Source organism: Cynocephalus volans, chromosome 7 (assembly GCF_027409185.1).
Source record: "Cynocephalus volans isolate mCynVol1 chromosome 7, mCynVol1.pri, whole genome shotgun sequence".
Classification (NCBI taxonomy): Eukaryota; Metazoa; Chordata; class Mammalia; order Dermoptera; family Cynocephalidae; genus Cynocephalus; species Cynocephalus volans.
Window position 1 is genome coordinate 63,189,156 of NC_084466.1, and position 20,868 is coordinate 63,210,023.

The window sequence follows — 20,868 nt, forward strand, 5'->3', positions numbered from 1 at the left end:
ATAAAAAATAAGTGCAATTTACTTCCTACTGTGGAAGTTCACGTGGACACAGAGAACCAGCCCCTTGAGGAGGCTCCTTTTCCGTGGCTCTCGGTGAGCTCCCCAAGTTTCTCTTTCACGGAAGAGCGGAGACCAGAAGCCACGGGAGGAGTCACTGAGTCCCCGCCAGCTCCCTCCCCAGCAAGGGCCGGCTGGCTATCCGGTGTGGGACTCGGCTAGGTCTCTGCCCCGCCCCGGGCTCCGCCCCGCCCCCGCAGCCCCGCCCCCGCAGCCCCGCCCCCCGCAGCCCCGCCCCCCGCAGCCCCGCCCCCGCAGCCCCGCCCCCGCCCTTCCGCGGGGGGCCAGGGGCGTGGCTTGCGCGTGACTGGTGCCGGAAACGACCAATGGGAGCCGAGGCTGAGGGCGGGGTCGCGCGGGGGCTCCTGGGCCGCCCCAGCCGCTTGCCGCCTGTTTTGCACCTCTGGTGCGGGCTCTGGCTCTGGTCGCCGCTGGACGTGGGTTGGTGAAGGTGAGGGTCGCCGCCGGGTAAGTGTCTGCGGCCTCCTCTCTCCCGGAGCCCGGAGCTGGGAATGTCATTGTGACCGCGGTCTCCGGAGGGCCCCGATGCGGCCGGGCATATTCAGGGTTGCCGGTACTCTCGGGTTCGCGTGCAGGGAGGGCTCGGTGGGGCGCGAGGTTCCGGGGACGGGGACGGGGACTGGGCCCCCCTCCTCCGGCTGCTGCAGCTGCCTTGGGTCGGGCCTCTTCCGCAGGAACCACTGTTGGCGGTGTGGGGTGGTTCCTGTATCCGCGTCGTTAAGACCCGAGTGTGAAGCCGGTTCTGGCATCCCGCGCTCGCCCCTGGCTCCGCGGTCTGTTCCTCCTGCCTCTGCGTTCCTCCCCCTCCTGGGTTCATTCAGACCGCAGCCCCAGCGCCGGCGAGCTTCGGACTCGGGAAACGGCACGCTGCACTTTGAATCGCTCGTAGAACTTGTCAGGTTGGCTCACATTTGTGAGGACGGGTCAAATGAATTTGCTCAGGCAGTTAATGTAGCTCTGGGTTTTAGGACCTTAGTAGGTGTAATTTCATGTAAAGCAGTGTAATGATCAGCATTATTATTCCTGCGTAAAGAATAGCAGAACAGTGTAGGAACTGGCCTGCACATTCTAGGTTTGTCCTACTTGTGTAGTGAGAAAGTTGAAAAGCATGAATTCTGGTTTTGGTTTTGCTCCTGCCACGTTTTGTGACCATGGGCTCAGTTAATTCATGTGTCTCATGGAATGGGATATGATTTCTAAGATTTCTTTTAAACCCCACGTTTCCTAAGTCTGGTGAGCTTATTTTTCGTTCTGCACCTTTAAAAAGAATAGGACATAGGAAAAGTTCATGAAAGGGCAGTCCGGCAGGGAGAAGATTTATGTGAACACAGAAGTTTAGAGACTGGGATTACGGTTTAAGACTGCAGACTGAAAAGGGAAAACACCAAGTGAAGTGGAAATAATTTATGAAGAATTAATTAATTATATCAGAAACTTAGGAAGCTTCCAGAAGTACCAGGAGCAAGTACTATGTTTAGTTACCTCTCTTTACAGCTGTTCAAATGAGGTCAGGAGAAAATAAATATTGAGTAACCATGTAAGAGAAAATGTAATTGATAGGATGTTGAACTTAGCATATATCTTTTTTTTTTCCTTTCTTTTTGGTGGGTGGCCGGTACAGGGATCGAACCCTGGACCTTGGTGTTATCAGCGCCAACTCTCAGTTATTTACCAACTGAACTAATAGGTCTGCTCCCTTTGGCATGTATCTTAAGGGTAGGAAGAATCCTTTGAAACTCTTAGTTTGTATAGACATTTCCATTCAGAAAACACTTTTTTAAATGGAAAGTTTTGTATTTCCCCTGAAGAAAAATCCTACATTTATTCTGAATGTGTAGAATTCCTGACCTTCTCACCCACCAATATTTTTTAACAACCTTTGGAAGACAGTGTTTGGCTGTAGCTCATAGAAGAAAGATCACCTCGTCCTTCATACTCTGTGCTATGACTAGGGAAAGTCACTTTTCTTCTCTGAGGCTGTTTGCTCAGTTGTGAAATGTGGATAATAATATCTATTTCATAGGGTTGTGATGATTAAATAAAATCCTTTGTGTGGAAAATGTATAGCAATTCCTGACATCAGGTATTCTTAACAACTATTGTTAGTGTTGTGTTCGTAATGCAGCAAAGAGAAGTGGTCACTGGGTTTTAGTCTGGCTTCTGAGAGTGTGGCCAAAAGAGGAGCTCAAAGTGCAAAGTGATCTACAACCACTGCCTGACCCTGGAATTTCTGCAAAGTTGTAATCCCTTCCCTGGATCTTGGGCTGAGATGCTGCCCAGATACTATCTACCATTAAGGACACATGGATCTCTGAATGTCTTGGCAGTTCAGTAGATAGAGTTGGGATTTTTCCAGAAAAACAGTATTTGGAAGTTAAGGAATGTATGTGAGGCAAGCTTCTCCAAAGAGAGCTCAAAAACAAAGAAACGGGTTAGTTTCGTGAACTGAGACTTCAGCCCAAGGTAACTGAAGCCCTGTCACAGCTTGCTGTGGCCAGTGTAGCTTAGTGCGCATATGCTTGCCTATTTCAGTCTTAACTAGAACCTTTTTTTGTTTGGGTGTTTATTCTACTACTGAGGCCTTCTGGTTGTTTATGTAAGTCAAATTGTTCTTTCCTGTACTCGGCGAACATTAACTTGGGAAGGCACAATATTCTTAACTGCTCAGGGATCTAGTCCTATCATTTGGAAAGGAAAAGGGAAGAGCCGAAAAGATTTTATCCTCTTACTAGCTCACCTTTAAAAACTGTTTTTGGTGGTACATCTGAATAGGAATTAATGAGTATGTGATCCATCCACGTGTTTCAAAACTATGAGGAAGCAATTCCACAACAATTTTGAGCTCTAGCTGAGTATTTGCTTATGAGTATTAACCCAGAACTTCTGGGTTTTAATTTAACTAACTAAAAACTTAATATCAAAACCATTAGAGGAAAAAGCCAAATCATATTAAAACCAAACTAGCAAAACAAATAAAAGTAATGGCAGAGTACTAGAAAGTCAGTTAGTAAGATGACATGTGGTTATATGACAAAGTAGTTAAAACATTTTTTAAAATTGGTGATCAATTATAATCTCATTTCCCATAAATTTTTGCTGACATTTTGGACGATATCTTGTGTGTGCATCTCCACATACTTACATACATATATATTCACTGTAGAAAAAAATCCCTACTAAATAAGATTAAAAGGAAGAATCAGCTGTAATGTCACCGAAAATTAACTACTTAAAACAAGAACTTAGGTGATTACAGTGTCCATGGCATGAATTGGCCTTCATTTACTTAATTCACTGATTTTTTAGTAAAAACAGATACTTGGACTGTGTTCTCGAGAGCATCATTCAGTAGGTGGGGTCCTGGTTTCTATACCTTTTTTAAATTTAATATTTTACTTACATCCAGATTTTTTTTTATTGAAACATATTGATTATACATGTTTGTGGGGTACAGAGTTATATTTCAATACATGTGTACAATGTGTGATGATCATATCAACATCATTAGCGTATTCATTATTGCAAAACTGAATCATTTCTTTGTGATGAGGACATTTGATCTCTTTTCTAGCCATTTGATAACATGCAGTAAATTATTGTTAATTATAGATGCCTCATTCAACTATACACCAATAAAACTTGTTTTTCCTATCAAGTTATTTTGTGTTCATTAACCAACCTATCATATATCCCTTTCCCCTTCCCCTTGGTTTCTATACTTTTAAGACGTTCTGCAGCCAGGTTAAGAACTACTAATAAGGAGTCCTGTGTTCCATACAGATGTTTGATGTATGTATAGTCTCACACCCCCCAAAATAAGTATCTTACGGGGGTTGGGGGGCTTGGGGGCAACTGCTTAGTGGTTTCCTTTTGGAGTGATGCGTATGTTTTGGAACTAGATAGAGTGATGGTTGCACAACATAGTGAATGTATTAAGTGCCATGGAATTGTTCACTCTGAAATGGTTTGTTGTGTGTTACATGAATTTCACTTTAATAAAAAACCCTGGGGGCTGGCCAGTTAGCTCAGTTGGTTACAGTGCAGTGTTGATAACACCAAGGTCAAGGGTTCAGATCCCTGTACTGGCCAGCCACCAAAAAAAAACAAAAACAAAAAATAAAACAAAACCTGAAAAAATACTATTTGTTGGAAAAATAATTGCTGTTTAGATTGACTAACTAAGTTCTGAATATTATATTTTCTCAAGATTTTTCTCTTAAATTACGCACATTTTTATTGTTTATAAGATGTGTACCCTATCAGCATTACCTTTGTCATTCTGCTTAGTAATATTTTCTCCTTAATTAAAATTGACAGAATATCTTAGATCATCACAACCTCCTTGTGGATTTTTTATTTTATTTATTTTTGGCGACTGGCTGGTATAGAGATCAAACCCTGGACCTTGGTGTTATCAGCACTACTAATCGAGCTAACCGGCCAACCTGATACTTTATTTTTAAGATGCTTTTACTCCTTTATGATAGTGTACAGCCTCAGTCATTGCAGAAAGAACACTTGGGGTTGGAGGCCCAGTTCTGCCCCCATCAACTGTGTGGCCTTAGGCAAAACATCTTGGTGAGATTGGGCTTCATAGTTTGTGGGAATGGTAGTATTTGTTCTATCCAAAACTTGTTGAGGGGATCCACAGATCATTTATATAGAACATTTTGTTAGTTACAGCACTTCCACATGTCCCTGGTAAGTAGTTATTGTTTTGCTTTTTAACTTGGAATTAGCAAAATCCGAGAATGGGTTGAGGAAGTTAGTACGGCGTATAAATGAATTACTGGATTTATTACTGTTGTTGTTGTTGTTATTATTATTATTATTATTATTATTATTATTATTATTATTATTATTGGCAGTTGTCCAGTATGGGGATATAATTATTATGTTTTAGCCTGCAGTGGGGAGTGTAATGGATTTATTATTAATGTATTCTTATAGTCTGTAACTTAGTGTTAATTATTATATGTTATGACTTTAGTAAGGCTAAGAATTAGTTAAGTACAGGTATTATTAAATATTTTCAAGAATAAACAGGGAGATGAGAGGAGTTTTTGGAGCAGGGCTTGCTCTTTGGTACTGAAATACATAAGAACATATGATGATTTTCAAGTTCCATGCTTCAAGAGTCTTCTTCCTTACTCATTTGTAACTACTCTGAATTTGGTTAATATCCATAAACAAGGAACAACTATTGGTAGATTTATTTAAGGTCCTCTTTGGGTTCTTTATGTTTTCTCTTAGCTTTAGCAAGCTCCTTGGCCTTGTTGAGAACTGACATTCTAGGCAGTCGGGATTTGTGGTAGGCCTCTCTTGAAAAAAGTAAACTTGGGAAATTCCTAAGTACATGTGAATTAAAAACATTGGGCATATTGCTTGTCAGTCATATTGCTTCTAGTTTATACTCATGATGTTAACAGCCTGGCATGAAGGAAGGGGGCAGACTGCCTGCCTAGGGAAGCTCCTGTTAACCTCTGAGTCTATGTTTGTTCCTCACCAACAGCACCCTCATTATAGCAGCCAACACAATCAATTAGGGGGAAGAGCCCATACTAAGCTGAATAAATGCCTCACTTTAGGCCTATTTTGGGGAGTAAATCTTTTATATATATATATATATATATATATGTATATATATATATTTTTTCTTTTTTTTTAAATTTTTTTTTTTTATTTTACATGTAAAAAGATGCACTAGTGCACCTGAGGAATGTGATGCCTTCCTGTGGGGACTCACTAAGACAGTGGCAATGAGTAGCAGATATTCATTGGGTGAAGAGAACAGATTTAAGATAAAAATAGTCTCTATTGTACTGTGCTGAATACATACACACACATCAAGGTATCAGCATAGTGGATTACTTCTTGAGGCCTGAGTGAATATTCAGGCACCTGATAAAGTGAAATTTGCTTTATCATTTTGCTGACTTGGAGTTTAGAAGATAGGGATGCTTTGCTTTATTAAGGCAAGGCTCCCCTGGGGAACTGTTGCAGGAGGATTTCAATGATTGCACCTGTATTAGTCCATTTCTTTTGCTTATAGCAAAATATCAAGAACTGGGTAATTTGTAAGAAAACAAAATGTGTTGCTTACAGTTTCTGAGGCTGGGAAGTCCAAAGTCCAGAAAACACATCTGGTGAGGGTCTTCTTTGCTGGTGGCTTCGCAACACAGGCTATGACATTGTGAAATGGTGGAAGCAGAGACAGTGCTCCTCATGTGTTCTCCTTTTAAAGCCCTCAGCACTGTGCCCATGATCATCATTACTCTATCCAACTTATTACTCAGTGAATGGATCAATGCATTCACTAGGCATAGTCCTCACAGTCCAATCACCTCTTCAAGGCCCCACCTTTCAATTACCTAATAGGATTTCCCACTCTCTTTACACTGTCACAGTGGGGGTTAAGTTTTGGTGGGGGACATCCATCCACAGCAGCACCTGACAGAATTCTCCAAATAAAATGCAGAGAAAGAGTTTAGAGAAGAAACTGCCTGTGTGAGAAGTCACAACTTTGAAATGTCTTCCTTTTGTGTCCAGGAAAAGCCCTGTGGGAGGTGATGTTTCCATAAATCAAAGGAGGAGGGACAGCATGAGCATGTCAGCTGTCAACTGGAAGCCATTTGTGTATGGGGGGCTGGCCTCCATCACGGCCGAGTGCGGTAAGGAGCCAGGGTACTGGAGGAGCTTTGGTATTTGATGTGAAGGTTGTTCAGGTGCAGCATGTGAGCTTATGAAACACTAACCTCAGTATTCTAAAATAACTCATTTTGGTATGTTTTTAAGACAAAATTGTCATTTTGGCTACGTATTAGCAGTTTAGGGTTCAAAGTTCATGGGGAGAAAGTTGAGCCTATTGACCAGACCAGAAGTTTTATGAGCCATTTTTGGATTGCATCTGTCCCTATTTTACTTGTCCCTCCCCCCACTTTGCCACTGTTAACCCATTTGGCTGGAGGGAGGTTTGAGAAGCTCAGGGGTCTTTCCCGAGCCACCTTAGATTGATTGACTGTAATTATTCAGTCACTTTCTAATTATGCCCATCATCCATGTCCTACTTGTGACTTCCTCATCAGTTGGGTTCCACATCAGATCCTGTTTGTTCCTGTTTCTTTGTTCCCTGGAATCATTCATTCCACAAATATTCGTTGAGCAGCTGCTGAGTGCCCGGTGCTGGGCTGGACACGTCATTGCTTCCAGGGCTCAGTTGCTGCTGTCCTAGGACAGACGCTGCCCCTAAGGAACTGGTGAGGACCAGGGCCGAGGGGTAAGCACATTTACCACCCACCGGCTTAGGTCCTCTGTGTGGGTCGAGGGGGGCTTTCCCATTGACACAATGGATCGAGGTTACTTACTCTCTGAGGATGGGTTTTATATGTTTGGGTGGACTATTTGTTAGGTACTATATTAAACATATTTACCTGCATTATCAGATTTAATTTTAGACTATAAAACATTCCTTCCTAATTGAGAAACTCCTTTAGAAAATGAATTTTTTTATCTCTCTTCATTCACATTGGAACCTATTTTTAGCCTTCACATACGTACAGAGTAGCAATTTATGTTTTTAAATGGATTTCTTGTGTGTATAGATCATTCCATGTGTCTACTTTCTGCAGCAACAGCAGCTTCCTCACATCCTATGTAGAGTAAGATGGGCATACTTAAGATGGGCATAAAAATATAAAGAATATAAAAAAAGGAAAATACATTTATGCATTTTGTAATTAATATTTTGGTTCCTAAATTGTTTTATAAATAAAGATTGCAAAGTATCTGCCATTTCTTAAGTCACATTATACTTTGAATGTTTTTTGAGTAATATAGCACTATGCATTCTTAGTGGAATTTCTTTCAAGTGAAACATTCCTTTCTTTAAAATTTTAAGGTACATTTCCAATTGATTTAACCAAGACACGGCTCCAGATTCAAGGCCAGACGAATGATGCAAACTTTAAAGAAATTAGGTATCGAGGAATGTTGCACGCATTAGTGAGGATAGGCAGAGAAGAAGGGCTGAAAGCCCTGTATTCGGGGTGAGTAGAACTTTGTACATTTATGTTTCACTGTTAACCCTTTCAAATGGATAGACTTAAGGCTAAGACTTCACAGAGAGAAAGTAAAAGTTTGAAGTATGTTTGAAAAGAACAATTAGCATGGTAGATTCTTCACTTTTAACTTCAACTTTATTTTCTGAATATATATTTTAAGTAGCAAATGTTTTGGTGAAAGTATGTTTTTATTATATTCAAGAGCAGGTATGTAAAAATTACGTTTGTTTTAAAACGTCCTGTTATTCATTTTTACGTTCTTTGAAAATAACCCTTTCCCTTAGCTCTTCTGAATTATTGAGGTTTTTGCTGCAATGAGAATGATGTAGCATGGGTAAGAGGTGCAGTGAGCTAGTTTTCACTCATTCAACATTTAACAGTGTGCTATAGGTGCTGGGTAGGAAAGTGGATAAGAGAAGGCCTTGCCCACATCAGTCAGAGTCCCTGCAGGAGAGAGAATTCACTCAGGTGGTTTGAATGAAGAGACTTAAATGAAGAGACTATTGAAGGGTTAAGGGAATACATGAGGATAGATATTGAGGTACCTAGAAAGTGAGAAATTGTTACCAACCCTAGACTACAGGGGCAAGGGCAGGAATAGTGTTACTAGAGCCCAGTGGAGCTGAGGCCTTGAAGGAGAGACAGCAGCCACGGTATTGTTGAGGGATGCTTTGGTAGTGCCCAGGGAGGGAAGAAGTCCTCTACTTCTTTCTCCCTACTCCCCCCTCCTACTGGCTGAACCCACCTGGAGGTCGGCTGTCAGGGGAGCCTCTCAAGGCACAGAGAAGGGTGAGAATGGATCTGGGAGGACAGATGGGGATCAGTAGCAGCATTGTGTACTTAAGGAGCTATGGTTTAGTGGGGCTGCAGATGTGTAAACAGGGAATTACAATGGAGTCTGATAAGTACTAGAGTTGGGTAGAGAGAGGGCCTCAGTTTGACTGTCACTGTTCAGTCCAGGAGGCACTGGGCCAGATCTTGAAGGATTGAGAAGAGACAGCCAGGTGAAGTTAGAGGGGAACTGTATTCATACAGAGCCAGTAGTCTGTGCAAGAGAGCATGGTACTTCTTGGAACTGTGAGTAACTCAGCATGGATGTACTGTGGAAGTTGGAGCTGGAGTCAGGACTTGGACGGCTTCACGTCACGCTAAGCATCTTGATTTTATCCAGTACACTACAGGTCTCAAACTGGTGGCCACAGCCCCTCCATGGACCCACCAGTCTGTGAAGATTTTTATTTTTAATACTTTAAAATACTTTAAAAATGAGAAATTGCACACAAAAATCTGGGATTTCATCTTCTCAAGAAAAATCAATATTGGGCCCAGATTCATTCACTTATGACAGTAGTTACTGCTGTTAAGAATACTTTCCCCAGTTTATAAAACTTCTGACACTCACATAGTATATGTGTGTGCAGCTGGATCCATCTGCTTCATTTACTTGCGGCATTTGCCTGGTACCTGTACCATTTGAGTTTGCTACACCTGTGGCAGACAGAAGCCATTGGAGGGTTTTAAGTAAGAGGACTGACATGATCAGGTTTCCACTGTAAAACCTGCCTGCCTGCCATGGGGAGAAAGAGCTGAGTAGGTGACACTAGAAGCAGGGCTGTCATGTAGAAAGCAGAGATGACGAGGATCTGAATTGAGGTATTGGTCTTGGGATGGAGAAAAAGAGAATTTAGGGTGTAGGATCTATAGTATCTGTGACCTCATATATGAGGTCCCCATATATGGGGGGGGGTAGTGGGGAACGAGCAGACAACACTAATGTCTCGATTTCTGGTTTCAGCCAATGTGTAGCTGGAGGTTCCATTCCCTGGTCTAGGAAACAGAAGAGGAGAGCTGATTAGAAAAGGAACATAATTAGTTTAATGTGAGACACTTGATCTGGAGGTATGTGTAGGACATCTAAACTGAGAATCTAGGAAGCAGTTTGAAATGTGTCTTTGGATCAGTGTTGGAAACATGAATTTAGGAGCAGTCAGTCCATAGTCGTTGAAGTCCTAGGAGTAGATGAGCTTACCCAGGGAGAGTGTGGAGTAAGGAGAGAAGCAGCGTAGGATAGAATCCTGGGGAACCCCAGAGGACACAGGTAGGATGCTGCAGAGAAAAGAAAAGAGGAAGAGGGTGACATTACAGCAGATAGAGGAGGAGACAGCTAAAAGTAGTATAAAGGGCAGACAGTAGCAAATATTGCAAAATGTTTATATGAGATACCACTTGAAAAGCATCAGGGGTTTTTCTGTTTTGTTTTTTTTGGTGGCTGGCAGATATGGGAATCTGACCTTGATATTATAAGGCTGTGCTCTAAGGTTTGTGTTTTTTGGCAGCTGGCGGTTATGGGGATCCAAACCTTGCTGTTATCAGCACCATGTTCTCCCAAGTGAGTTAATTGGCCAGCCGGCATTGTTTAATTTAGCATCAAAGATGTCAGTTGGTGACCTTGCACCTTTGTGAGGGGAGTTTTGAGGGAGAGGATAGAGGGAACCCAGGTTGCAATTCAGGAAGGAAGTGGGATTTGCAGAAAGAGCTGGGAATGTGAATGCTGCAGGGTGGTTGTGGGTGGGGAGGATAATTGCAAGGGTGTATAGGATGGAGGAAGCTTGGCTTGTTTTTCCTGATACTGTCTTGAGCTTGTTTCAGTATCATGGTGGGAAGGAAGACTTTTAGGGAGAGGAAATAACTGGAACAGGGCTCCCAAGGAGGTAGGAGATGAGCTCCAGAGCACAGCCGAAGAATTACAGATGCTTACGGTATGCCTAGTTCTCCAGGTGCTTTGTACTGAGGAAGGAAAGCTCTCCTTGCATTTTAACGTGAATGGGCGAGGGAACTCCACGTTCACTTACATTTTCAGTGAGGATAAATGAGGGGCCGAGCTTTTACTTAGTGAACTAATAATTTGCACAAATTTAACTGAACCCACCTATAGTTTTGCTGGATTTTGAATTTTAAGAAATCCGTTTTAGTGTTATTTTGGAAGGCACTCTGCATGTTGGTCTTCCAGAGGATTTTAAGTGATTTTTAGATTGCTTTTGTCCCTTTGTGCATCGGTTTAACAGGATTGCTCCTGCAATGTTACGCCAGGCTTCCTATGGCACCATCAAGATAGGCACGTACCAGAGCTTGAAGCGATTATTCGTTGAATGCCCAGAAGGTGAGTGGGGAATCTGTTTTCCACTGTGGACCAGAGGTGGGTTATCTTTTTATTCAACTGGTTTTGGAGCAGATTTTCTTCAGCTTATTTTTGACTTTACTGCTAAAGAGAACTGAGTATAAAGTCTAAATGAATTGTGCTTAAAGCAAATGGGTTATCAGCTGAATTGTGCTTAAAGCAAATGGGTTATCAGCTGAATTGAGGGGAATAACACTTAAAAGGAGTAATCTCTGCACACATTTTAATTAGTTTTCCTCATCTTCACAATGCCTGGACTAGAGGATATGTTGTTACTTACTGTTCTATCCAAGTTAACATTTTCTAAAGTCATATTAATTATCACCTATCTTTCAGGAAAGCAGTGGATATATTTCTTAGCATCTAGAACTCTGAGTTCTGATACTCTATGGCTGGTTAGTTCTGTCTTTGTTTTAACCCACAGAACTTTCTATCACTTTTTTGTAATGGGATGTGCACTAGTCACTGCTATATAAGTGGTGAATGGAAGCTTTGAAAATACTTCATTGTATTTCAAGCTAAATACATATGATGTACTTTAAAACGTTCCATGCCAAATAAATCTCCATGTTATTTCATAGCAATGTATCTTTTTTATTCTGCTAATGCATATACCTTCTCTCAATTATGATGGTCTGAATTCACACACAAAAGTGAATTGGTAGATGGTTACTTTGCATGATGTTTCACATGCCTCTTTACGTATCAAGAAATTTTGCTAAGCAAAATTCCTAATCCTCTTAAAATTACTTAATTCATAAGGCATGAATTTCTTTATCTCCCTCCCCCCTTTTTTAGAGGAGAGAGTATTACAAAGGAAGGAGGGGATAAGCATCGTAAACATCATAGAAAAGTAAGATAAAAACTAAAACGTGTCCAATGGCAATGAGTTTATTATTATCTTGTAGTCATAGTAAGTGGCACAAAAAAAGGCCTCCCTCAGGAATGAATCCATCAGTAGCTTTTAACCTTGGTTGTGCATTAGAATAAGCTGGGTTACTTTTTTAAACATCAGGATGCCCAAGCCATACCCTGACCAGTTAAATCTAAATCTCTGGGCTTAGGATACAGACAACAGTGTTTTTTAAAGCTCTGCTGGTGATTTCAATGAGCAGCCAAGCTTGGAACTACTGGTGTTAAGTAAATTCATACACTCCTTAGTACCTGGTACAATTGTTTAAATGGGTTTCTACCTTACCTATTAGCTTCTTTAGTATGTATGTACTGAGTCTTAATGTTTGTAACCTCAAGCTGTTATATATAATAGGGGCTCAAAACTTTCCATTGTATGAATGAATACTATGTATTCTTTCAATGGGGGGGGGGGAAGCCAACGAAGGAATAACAACCCATAATTAGAAAATGCTATCCATCATTAACAGGCAAGAAGTACTAAAAACAAATTAGTTTTGTGTATTATGGTTAATGAAACCTAACCCGAGTCTCAGCATACTGCCCTTGGCAATTTATGTGACTTCCATTCAGAACAAACAATCTTTTTCGCATGGTAATTGAGACCAAACAAATTATATTAGAAAAAAACCTGAGACAAAGTCAAGAGACAGCATGAAACACTGTGGTATGAAACTTGCTCACCTGGTATGAGTATTAAAATGCATTTACAGTTATATAGTACTTAGGACAGCTTTAGCACAGGGTGAGTACTATTGTAGCACCTTCATGAAATATTGTTAGCAGAATATAGCTCTGGAATTGGAAAAAATTGTTCCCCTATGCACATACCTACTGCACAAAATGGAAAAGTTATTTTACAGCTTCTTTCTTTTTGCGAAGAAATGCTTAAAACTTTCTTGCATAGAGGTGTGGTTGACCCTGTTAATTTATCAGCATTTATATTGGGAAAAATGTAGGTCAGTAATGCAGACGTATTAGCAGAGAAGATACAGTGAGAACCAACTCGATGATTTTACGGCGTCAGTACCGTCGGTTGAGACATGGACAATCCATGTTTGTAACTAAGAGAAAGTTTGGCGTCACTCACAGCACGTGACTTAAACTAAGAGGAAAAGGTCGGAAAGGAGAAAGGTCAGGGTCTCGTGGGAGGGAGGGCCGAGACAGTGCGTCTCACTTGTCTTTTCCTGGGCCAGTCTTCGGTTCTTCACCGACTTCTCCTAATTCTTCTCGTTGATCAACTCCAGCGACTTTTCTTCCCAAGCTTCTGTCGCCTGCTTTTACCCCAGGGTTGGGAATCCAGGCGTGGGGACACCCCAGGCTGGGCAGTAAGTGGCTCCGCCTGCTGTGGGGGTGGCAGGCGGGCGACGCCCCCGGGAAGCCCCGCCCTCTTGTCCTGCCTCGCGCCCTGAGGCCCCTCTTCTTGGGTTTAACACTTGCTTAAGAGAGAGCGCTGTGGCCACATGTCCCTGTGGGGACTGACGCCAGCCCCGCGGGCCCCCGGCGTCCGTCCGCCCGCCCCGGTCCCCGTGCGGCTCCCAGCCAGGCTCCCCCCCCCCCCCGCCCCCGCCTAAATATATGTTAAGGTGAACAGGTAGCATGTAAATGAGTTACAACTATGTTTGAGTTTCTCACAGGAAGGACTCTGTATGAAAAGTCAAATGAGATGTGTTTGTTTGCAGATGAAACCCTACCGATGAATGTCGTGTGTGGAATTCTGTCTGGAGTCATATCCTCATCCATTGCTAATCCAACTGATGTTCTGAAAGTAAGCTGTGCTATCTGTATCTCATAGGCACGTTTCACATTTTCTTATTGAGAATAACATTCAGTTAATGAAAACGTGTGAAAATATCCTACACTGCGTATATGTAAATCTCTTTATAATTTAAGTGCCGCGAAGACTCTAACTTTTAAAAATCCACTAGGTGGATTTCCCACTGGTACAGACAAGCTCAAAGTACAGCTACCTCATTTTGGAGACAAGGTTTTTGGTGACTGAGCAGAATAAAAAAAATTAGGCTTGGGTGCATTTGATTTCTTTTTTCATTGAAAATCTCCCTCGTTTTATTGGTTCATAAAAAATAGATGGGCTGCAAGTTTTACACAAATCTAGGCTGCTCATTATTGCCTTTCTGAACACATTTTCTTACTTGTTAATTTTATTTCAGAAAATACAAGTGAAAATATTTATTTACCGCAATTAGATATAACACATTAGATGACCTTACTGAGAATGGTAGGGCTATGGCCTCCTTAAATCTTTTTTGGAATAAGGCAAGGGAATAACTAAATAAAATAAAAATTACGCATGAGTTACATTTTGAACCCTCTCAGGGTGTTCTTCCCTACCCCCCCTCCATTATTAAACTAGTATTCTATGCCTCTACCTTGTACAGTTGGTGTACTACATATTTAGTGTCCAAAAATGAGTAAGACAAGGACCCTGTCCTCAGAGAACCTTCATTCTAATAGCAGATTCTGACAAGCACCAAAATTGTATGCAGTGTGTTCAGTACACTACAGTTTGACATGCACTGTAGTGAAGGTACCACATGTGTAAAGAAATACAAGGCTCTTTTGCCACAGGTTTACCCTATGCTGCGGCAAGAGAGCTAGAGAAAAATATCCATACTCTGATCAATTTCTTATGTGTATCTCAGGGCTTATGGGAAGGCAGTTTCTGTATCTTGGTTTATTTTCCCATGTTAGTGTGGCAATAACAGTTCCCTTTAGAATGTATCAGTAATGTATTTGCTCCTTATACCAAAATAAGGTATCAATTTTTAGTGAGAAATCCTTTTTCATTCTCAGCAATGCAAAGAGCTACATCAAACACTATATTTATGTTGTAATCTTGGTCATGTGGGTTCCATGGCCGTCATGAAGGTGACTAGTAAGTTCAAGTGTAACAGTGTAACGGGCATCATGTGGCCGTCTTGTGGCCAGCTGACCTGCATACCTTTTGGTTCAGCTGGTTGGAAATAATGGTGGCTTGGAGGAGCAACTAATTTAAGAACTATGCTTGCCTATGCTCAGTGCTGCCAAGTACACCAATAATAATTATTAATTATATTATTAAATCTTTAGAATCAACATCATTTCATCTCTTTCCTATGTGGTAACCAATAGGGAAAGAGGCTATTTTCTATCCTTCTCAAAAGACTTTTTAAAAAATATTAACTTCTTTTTTGAAACTTAATCGGTTGCTGTATGGAGGACTCTCTGGACTTTACTAGATGCTTTTTGGAGAGTTCAGAGTTTCTAAGCACCAATCTTTATTATTTTATATTTTAGTCTACTGAAGACATTTTAAAGTAGCATCATAGTAATATTTATATTGCACTTTTTTCTGTTAATGGTTATTAAGCAGCAGATTGAATTATTTTCTGAGGCATACATTGGTTGGAGGGATGTGCTAGTTTCCTTCTCATGTTGGTCTTGAAAATAATCTCTAGATTCGGATGCAAGCACAAAACAACACCATTCAAGGAGGAATGATAGGCAACTTCATTAACATTTACCAGCAAGAGGGGACAAGAGGACTGTGGAAGGTAAGCTTGAGGAACAGATCCATCTGATTTACTTAGTTCTTACCTTTTTTCCTTTTTTTGAATTTATTTTATTTCCATCACTTTATTTTAATCCAAGTGACATAGCGAAGTGAGGGAAGAACAGTGGCTTGTTTTTCTCTTGAAGATATCTTCTTTAATTTCTCTCTCTGCAAAATGGAAACATAAGGAATTTGTCATGATTTTAAAGTGTCTTTAAAATGATTCTTAAATAGTTCTGTGAAGGTTGAGCACTTTTTTTTTGTTTGAGTGGGTTTTTTTTTCCTATTAATTCTTATGGAGAAGGTTTCTAGGTTACAGTTCCACTGGGTGTTTTGAGCTATATGGTTTCATGGTTCTTCAGTGAAGTCTGTGTTATTTATCAGGCACGTGCTGATGTGGAGTGCTATTTCCTAGTATTCCAATGACTCGTCAGTTCATAGAATAGACCCTAAAGGTCATCCAGTGTGATTCCTTGCTATGTACAAGGGAACTGGAGGCTCTGAGAGGTGACTTATCCTGGCAAGGTCTGGCCCAAGGTTGTATAGTTAGAGTGCCAGAATCAGAAATAGATTGCAGGGCTTTCAAGTCCTGGCCCTGTGGTTTGTTCCTCTGTGTCACTCTACATTTCTACCCACCAGCAGGAAAACGTGAAAATTGGTTGTAGTTTGTGGAGTAGAACCTTTGCACATTTGCAAGGCTTGTTCTATGGAGGGATTCTGAATCATTTTTATTAATATTTTTACCCAGGGTGTGTCCCTTACGGCTCAGAGGGCCGCTATTGTTGTTGGCGTGGAGCTGCCAGTCTATGACATCACCAAGAAGCATCTAATTCTCTCGGGCCTGATGGGAGACACTGTCTGTACCCACTTCCTGTATGTTTATGGATTTTTAAAATTAATATTTTAGATATACATGAGTTTAGAGTGGAAATTTGGTATAAATTATAGAAATTTTAAAGAAAGTTTATTGTAAAAGTAGTATATTCTCTTTGAAAGATTACAATACAGAAGTGAAGCAGGACAAAGTAAATGTCTTTATCCATTTACATAGGTAGCTATTATTAAGAGTTGCATATGTACCTTACAGTCATTTTCTATGTATATGCAAATATGTCTACAAAGGTATATATTGCATGTACTTTAATTAAAATTTAACAATATATTCTAAATATCTATGTCAGTACATACAGACTTCATTTATTTTTAATAGCTGCAGATTATCACTTTGTATAGATATATCATAATTTATTTAATCCATTGTTGGGGTGGGATAATTTTGCCCCTAAGGGGACATTTGGTAATATGTGAAGGCTGTTCTGATGATCATGACTAGGGGGAGTACTACTAGCATCTAGTGGGTAGAGACTAGGGATGCAGCTAAACACATTGTGCACAGGGCAGGCCTCCACAACAGAGAATGATCCAGTCCAAATGTTTAGTAGTGCTGAGGTTGAGAAACCTTGCCCTGAGTTAATTGATACCAAGTGTGGTCTATGGTGGGAAGAGGCTGTTTCCTGCCTTTGATAGTGGTTGTTGTGGCTCAGTGGTGGTTAACTTTGTTTTTTCCAATGGTATCTTCTTCACAGCTCAAGCTTCACCTGTGGTCTGGCGGGGGCCCTGGCCTCCAACCCTGTTGATGTTGTGAGAACACGTATGATGAATCAGAGAGTCCTTCGGGATGGCAGCTGCTCTGGCTACACAGGTACCCTGGATTGCTTGTTACAGGTGAGAATGAATGTCTGTCTGTGCAGGGTGGTGAATTAGGTATTTTTTTGGCCTAAGAAATAACTAAATTATGAGACCTATTAAAACTGAGATGAGTGTTGCTCTAATGTCTTGGGGTGTACATATGGTACATATTTTTTTTGCCACACTGAGGTTAACTTTTATAAATACAAAATCTAGATGTATATTTAGAAAGGAAGGTTCATTTTCTTTATGCCTCCACTGTGGAGGGAGAAAATAGTGGTATTTTCTGTGGTCATAGTAGAACTGTGTCTTCTTCTAAAATATGCCTTTTCCTATAGAGTTAAAGTGGAATGAATGTTTCTCATTCAGACATCTCTCTCAAAGGAACACATCAATTTTACTGTAATTCTCAGCTTGAGTAATTGGGCCTATCGTTCATGAGTGAATGAAAGTTTTCAGCTGTCTCTCCTACTAGATTGCCAGCAGCCAAAGATTAGACCATTTTTGTGGTTCCCATTGTTTGGTATGATGCTAGCACACCCTGCACTTCAAGTGTTGCCTTAATGAAGCAAAAAATACTTGTAATTTTTTTACTTTTTTTTTTTTTTTTTGTGACCGGTAAGGGGATCGCAACCCTTGGCTTGGTGTCGTCCGCACCGCGCTCAGCCAGTGAGCGCACCGGCCACCCCTATACAGGATCCGAATCTGCGGCGGGAGCGCCGCTGTGCTTCCAGCGCCGCACTCTCCCGAGTGAGCCACGGGGTCAGCCCAAAATACTTGTAATTTTTCTCCACTGAACAACTTAGGAAATAGTGGTGCTCTGAACAATATCTTTACCACCGTTGCCTCTTTATTTCTGACCTATTTAGGAGCCCAAATGGCATGGAAGCAAAAGACCCTAATTAGAATTAAATCTCATTTCTTATTCATTTAACTACTGTTCATCTGGTTTGTGTGGGGTTCATTCAGCCCTTTGTGTGCGTTTTTTGGCATGGAACTTTAGTCTTCCACCTATGCAGAAGCCTTTAAAAAACAAAGAGAGACAGATGGCAAAGATTTCTTGGATAATTCTTCCAAGCAGGATTTTGTTTTTAAGAAAAATAGATCAGTGTGGCCACTAATTATTAATGCATTTAATGTAATTGGAAAATTGTAAATTTACTTTTTTTCCCCCGTTTTAACAGACATGGAAGAATGAAGGGTTTTTTGCTCTGTATAAAGGGTTTTGGCCAAATTGGTTGAGACTTGGTCCTTGGAATATCATCGTATCCTTTTCTGTTGCAGTAGATACTAAAATAGATGTAGCTAGAGAATATTGTTTGTATAGACAATCATGTTATTAATTATAATTTAAAAGTATGGTATATTCCTTTGAGTTCCACTGCTTCTAAGAAATAATTACTCAGTTGCTTTTTAGGAAATATAAAGTGTCTGTGCTAGACACAATGGATCTTAGTTTAATGATGGTGTTATTGAGGTCGGCCACCAAAAAAAAAAAAAAATAGTAATAACTGTGGTGTTATGAAAAGGTAATGATATCAATAAAAATTTTTAATCAGACTCTATTTTAGAAGCTGAGAGTATTTATGATTTCAGAGAGAGACAAGGATTGATTTTGTTTCCCTAGCCACCTTTGAGAAGGATGTCATTGGCAACAGTGTCCTAGAATGCCTTTTTTAGAGAGTGCCTGAAGTGAAGAGGAATCGGCTCTGGAATTGTTTGGCTGATCAGGAGTATTCCTGTGTGCCGAAGTGGGAGGTGGGAAGTGCCCAGCAGTTCATTAGATATGTAAGGGCAGAATTATGAAATCGAAATGTTGGTTTTTGCCATCCTCTTGGTTCTCTTTATCTGTTCCTCCCTCCAAAGGAAGGCTGCTTAGTGGAAACCCTTGAGGAGAGCTTCCCAGGGCTTGCTAACTGTCTCTCTCACACATACAAGTTAGTTGTTACAGAAAGACTTCCCACCACATAGTCACAAAAGCTAATAGTATGGATGTCATCTAGGAAGAGGCTGATGTGAGGGGATGTAAATGTCTCAGCTGTGATATTTTTTTGTTCCCAGCTGACCTCGAGAAGGCTGATGGGGAGATGTTTGGGGGGGTTAAGAATGGATCCCTCATATTTAATTGTGTCCACGGCATGGATCTGCATTTATTAGTAGATGTGCTCTTTGTAAATCTGTTTTTATGCATTGGATTTGTTAAGATGGCCTTTTCTTTGTCAGCCTTAACCCATAACTACAGTTCTTTGTGACATATGAGCAGTTGAAGAAATTGGATCTGTGACAAGTCAAGGCTGCGTGAGTCACCCCTCTGGAAATACTAACTTCCGAAGTAGTAAAGCTTCCTGTGTTTCACTCTGCTTCTCACTGCTTGGCTCATTGCAGACTGTGGGATGTGAACAGACGGAGACTGGGTTAGTTCTGATTGCTGTGGGTCGGCCTTGGACGTTCTTCATCAGACATTTAATGACATAAACTAGTCCTTACCATTGAAGTGCCATTCAACATCAAAGATAATATATGAAGTGCATGTTTCTTGCTAAAGAAAACTTGCAAGAAAACCAGAAACTGTGAAACTGTTTTCTTCAGGGGGTAGTAGCTCCTGATGCCTCTCAGCTCACAGCTGGGAATATCAGACTGCTCTAAAGAAGCTCATTGGAACTGTGGAATGGCACCTCCAAGAGAGTATTATTATTCCTGAACTTCTGGGAGCTTTCATGTCTTGTCACCTGAAGAAATTTCATGTGTGGAGACCTGGAATTTCCAACCCCAGGTATAAACAGTGTGAGAAATAGATCCTTGAAGTATTGCACTGTTCTATAACTTCCTATTTTGGCAGAATCTTTCACTTATAATAAGTGATTTTAAGCCTTTGAAGACTTGACCTTTGTGAGGGATTGTTACAACATATTAATATCTAAATTCATGATGGTGGTGTATGTTGGCTTTGAAGGTTGCAAGGTCTGTGTTGGTGGGAGGTGTTTCCAGGAGGTTTGTGTTCTGTCTTAGGTAATGTTAGTAATTTGTTCTATGATTTAGCAAAGTTTATTATTTCTCAATCTGTAAAGTGGGGATAACATCTATTGATGTCAAGGATCAAATATAGAAAAAATATTAGCTGCTGCTACTTTCAGGGTAAGTTTATTTACCTCATACTTTTTACAGCTCTAATCCCTCAGTAAACAGTCTGTGTATGTAGAAGAGGGTCATTATTATGGGTTTCTTGCGTTAATTATGAGTGAGCCCTTTGTTAAAGGCCTTGTTAAAGAAACAACACAAATTAAGGTTCTAATACATTTTCCTTAGCAAAATGTTGCTGGTGAGTTAGAAGAGCTGATTTTTCCAGATTTCCAGTTTTTATTTTAATTCGAGTCATATTTGTTGAAATATTTCCTGTC

At 40.7% G+C, this 20,868-nt stretch overlaps 1 protein-coding gene across 5 annotated transcripts in view; it reads left to right on the forward strand.

The window, feature by feature from the left end:
- The first annotated feature begins 413 nt into the window (after positions 1 to 413).
- Positions 414 to 20,868, forward strand: part of SLC25A30 (solute carrier family 25 member 30) — a 28,344-nt gene continuing 7,889 nt past the window's right edge. The window contains exons 1-10 of one of the 5 annotated variants that reach the window (XM_063102303.1): positions 415 to 525; positions 6,628 to 6,749; positions 7,976 to 8,123; positions 11,204 to 11,298; positions 13,911 to 13,996; positions 15,687 to 15,782; positions 16,530 to 16,654; positions 17,368 to 17,506; positions 18,655 to 18,735; positions 19,713 to 19,768. In XM_063102303.1, coding sequence (XP_062958373.1) covers positions 6,680 to 6,749; positions 7,976 to 8,123; positions 11,204 to 11,298; positions 13,911 to 13,996; positions 15,687 to 15,782; positions 16,530 to 16,654; positions 17,368 to 17,506; positions 18,655 to 18,735; positions 19,713 to 19,754 — 882 coding nt within the window. In that variant the 5' untranslated portion in view covers positions 415 to 525; positions 6,628 to 6,679 and the 3' untranslated portion in view covers positions 19,755 to 19,768. Of the gene's footprint in view, positions 526 to 955; positions 978 to 6,627; positions 6,750 to 7,975; positions 8,124 to 11,203; positions 11,299 to 13,910; positions 13,997 to 15,686; positions 15,783 to 16,529; positions 16,655 to 17,367; positions 17,507 to 18,654; positions 18,736 to 19,712; positions 20,244 to 20,868 lie in introns of those variants that run through there. The other 4 variants (XR_010024046.1, XM_063102300.1, XM_063102301.1 and 1 more) reach the window with 4 other exon arrangements.